General features: G+C 37.2%; 1 protein-coding gene across 2 annotated transcripts; it reads right to left on the reverse strand.

The window, feature by feature from the left end:
• Positions 1–909: 909 nt before the first annotated feature.
• On the reverse strand, positions 910–2887 carry LOC114176314 (AT-hook motif nuclear-localized protein 26-like). 2 transcript variants are annotated; one of them, XM_028061313.1, is made up of 2 exons: positions 2513–2887; positions 910–2400 (listed from the first exon to the last, which is right to left on the reverse strand). In XM_028061313.1, the coding sequence occupies exon 2, from the start codon at positions 2311–2313 to the stop codon at positions 1456–1458; it is 858 nt and encodes a 285-aa protein (XP_027917114.1). In that variant the 5' UTR covers positions 2314–2400; positions 2513–2887; the 3' UTR covers positions 910–1455. The 2 variants fall into 2 exon arrangements, with proteins under 2 accessions (XP_027917114.1, XP_027917113.1); XM_028061312.1 differs by having other exon boundaries at positions 910–2409.
• Positions 2888–3764: the final 877 nt, after the last annotated feature.

The raw sequence follows: 3764 nt of genomic DNA on the forward strand, positions 1-3764 counted from the left end.
ATAAAAACTGGTTCTAATTCTTTAATAAAAAAGAACATTTTTTTATGATTTTCCTTAAAAACAATCTGTTTGTTTCTTTACTTGGAGAAATGATAGGCGCATAGCTGAAACTAATTAAGGATAATATATAGCCGCAAGATGGAGAAATGTTTAAGGTTCCAAGGAAGAAAAATAGGTTGGTAAGGAACCTAGCACCGAACTATATTAAGAGAAAACAAAATAAGATTCTTACTTTGAGGGAACAAAACAGTTGTCTGGCTCGAGGAAATTTAGAATCAGTTGACCAACAGATAGATGGCAGGACGCATGCAGTACACACAAAACCATTAAAGAAGCCAAAAAGTCTGATTAGCAAGAATCATTGGATAAGCTTCATGTTACTGTATTTGGTTTAAACAAAAGAAAGGAGGTTCAGTGCTTAGAATAAAACCATGTCTGGCGCAAAATTCATAGGTTTAGTATGGAAGACAGTGAGACAGAGAGTTTAGATAATAAGCACTCGGGAACGTTGTGTCTTGGTTATTGTTGCCTTTTAATGAAAGTGAGGATGACTGCCTCGAAAAGGAGCTTTCATCAGACACTGCATGTGTGTGTACCAGTTGCTTCACATACACATCTCTTCCTATACTTACCAATCTTTTTAAACACTTATTACGGTTTTCTTAACTTTTTTTTACATTCTCAAAAATTACAGATAAGTATATCATTGGTGCTATTATAATTATGATTTCACGTTGTCATCAAAATCAGAGTCCAAAATCGTCTTTTAAAATCTTCCCAATATCGCATACAGTATTGTAAAAGGAAAAAGAAAAAAGAAATTAATGTCTGTCCAACAAAATTTCCAATCTTACGTAACTAGACTGTTGTCGACAAGCCTACTAAGATGTTTGATTAATCAACTCGCAGTCAAACTGAAACCACAAAAACTGTGGTCGTACATTCATTACTGTTACTGTTTTTGCTGCTAGAAACTGATGGATGATACATATAATCACGAGACAAACACGAGCACCCCATTGTGATTGACGGAATTAAACTCACCAGGGATATAAAAATTCATCATCGGTTTAATTTCAGTCTCGAAAACATGCAAAGGAAAACATTATATATCTCCTAATAATCAAAATGACACACAAATTATCGAAGCACGAAACCTCGATTCCTACTTTCAACATCCCTAACTAAATGAATTTCTTCCCATGTCCCTCCCCACCACCACCGCCACCACAAAAGCTAACTGTTACATTGAAGAGAACAGCAATGTAGAAACTGATGGCGACAATGATGAGAGAATTGGAAGATATTATTTTGAACTTATGAAAATAACATGTAACTTACTTACCACCTCTACTATTGAGCTCATTGGAATAAGCTTTGAAGTCAAATTTAGCAATAAACTCTTGTTGATTGAGCAAGAATTTATTGAATTAAGTTGTTTTATCCAAACAGACTCTAGAAGTGTGGTGGGCGATTGGGTGCCCAGAATGGCTCAGATTGCATTTGAACAGAATTGAGAAGGTTAGGAGGCAAACCATGGAAAAGTGGAGCAGTTGCATCTCCTCCTCCAAGAAGCTGTGACTGACCAACACCACTTGCACCGGGTGACCCAATTGACCCTCCTTGCATTTGCAGCGAAGGGTCTTCATCCTCCAAAGGAAGCCTCTCGTAAGCAGCGTTGCTGAAGGAAGCAGACATGATCACCACAGGCCCCGAAGCAACCAGCGTCCCAACCACACTTCCTCCCACCACCTGTCCCTGCCCACCGGCCAGGTAAATGGTCAAACCGGAAGCAGCCGGTGGCGCAGGCGGCGGAAGGAAAGATCCACTCAGGGACAAAATCTCGAACCTTCCATGGAGAGTGACAACCGCACCGGAAGAAGCCGGTTGCCTGAGAGTGACGTTGGTCACTGTGCCGGTTCCACTCAGGATGCAAACCCCTCTCTGGCGTTTCCTGGCGAACTCAGACACGCTATCCACGATGTCGCAGCCGTCTGCCACCTCCATCATGTGGGTTCTCATGGCGTTGGCGCTGTCGCGAGTGATGATAATGGGTGGCTTGGGTTTGTTCTTGGAGCCGGCTGGTCTCCCGCGAGGTCTCCTTGTTATCTCAGCCTCACCTGCACCTTCATCGTTGTTGTTGCCGTTGTTCTCTTCGCGCTCCCTCTTCTGCGCGCTGCTGCTTCCGCTGTTCTCGTCGTCGGTGGGTTGGTTTAAGGTTTGGAATTGGTGCTGCTGCGGCTGGTGCAGATGGAGATCTCTTGGGTGGAAAGAAGGGGCAAGGGAGTGACCATGTGCTGTGATTGGATCCATTCTGATTCTATCCTTCAATGTATAATTGAGTGTCGCTACGGATACAGATAAGGATTGTGCAGGTCTTAACTCTACTTAGTACTTCATCTGCATATGCTGGAAAGTATGTAAATGAATTTGGCAATTCTAAATATGTATGTAGACGAAGGAAACAAAATATGGAGTTGATGAAAATGGAAGGAAATTAATGAGAACAAACTGTTATATATGAGCTCTGCTGATTCTCTTGCTGCTTTGGTTGTTGAAGATGTTGTTGATTTGGTGATGCCAAGTGGTGATGGAATAGGAGATTGAAATCAGTGATGGGGAGATTTGACCTTAATTGACTTCTACATGAAGCTGGTTCCTCTACAAACGTTCAATTGGTGGGGCTTTGAATGGAGTTCCTTCCCCTTGAGAGGTGAAGAAGGAAAGAACAGGTCGAAGGTTGTTGTTCTATTTTGGGAGAAGCAGTGTTGGGTTAGGGTTCTATTGAGAAAGACAGATCCAAACTAGATTTGTTTGCAGAAAGACTGCGTGCTTATGGGCGGTGAATGGGTCCCCATCACTCTTTCTCTCTCCCTCAACAACATATACTCACTCTGTGGAGTACATCATACATCTCACACTAATATTTATATTACCCTCATAAATAAAATCTTTAATTTTATTCTTCAATGCATTAAAAATATATATTTATTTCAATTTATGAATTAACATGGAAAAAATGTTTTCCTGTCAGAGTTATTAAAACATAATTAAATGTTTTTCATTACATTGCTTTAAATGCTTTAATTTCACTTCAATAAAACGCTTTGAATGGGACCATTACTTTACTTAATTCTTGTAGTCTTCTTCATTTAATTTTAATTTTTCTTCTAATTTATTCAAATTTAAATACGGTTTTGAAACTCCCATGCAGTTTAAGCTTTTATATATTTATATATCCTCCACTCTTTTATATGGTTTTTTTTGGAAATTTTAATTTCACATATTATTTATTCTTTTGTCAATTACTATACTTTTAGGTATTTCTTTCAATAACTTGTACATGTGTCTATTATGGATAAAAACAAAAAGGAAAAAAAACATGGATACACTACCATATATATTTTGAGTTTTGTCTTATACAATGTAGCTAATAAGATGCCTATTATCAAAGTGAAATTCAAAATATGATCCAAAAAACACCTTTACAATAGTATTAAATGTGAGTTTTCTTAAAAGAAACAGAGTAAAACAAAAAATTACATAATTGTGTTATTATAATTAAGATTTAGTGTACTAATTTTTTTCTTCAAAATTAACTTTGAAAAAAATACAACTAAATTGATTTTACTTTACTAAATGTATTAGTTAAAATAGAAAGTAATTAATTTAAATATTTGAAAAATAACATTTTATTAAAAATAACAACACTGATGAATTTTAAACTTTTTTAAATGATTGAAATCAACTAATTAGGGACAGGA

This window comes from Vigna unguiculata, chromosome 3 (assembly GCF_004118075.2).
Source record: "Vigna unguiculata cultivar IT97K-499-35 chromosome 3, ASM411807v1, whole genome shotgun sequence".
Classification (NCBI taxonomy): domain Eukaryota; kingdom Viridiplantae; phylum Streptophyta; class Magnoliopsida; order Fabales; family Fabaceae; genus Vigna; species Vigna unguiculata.

Coding starts and splice junctions, on each gene's coding strand:
- LOC114176314 (XM_028061313.1), bottom strand. CDS start 2,313: ATGGATCCAATCACAGCACATGGTCACTCCCTTGCCCCTTCTTTCCAC.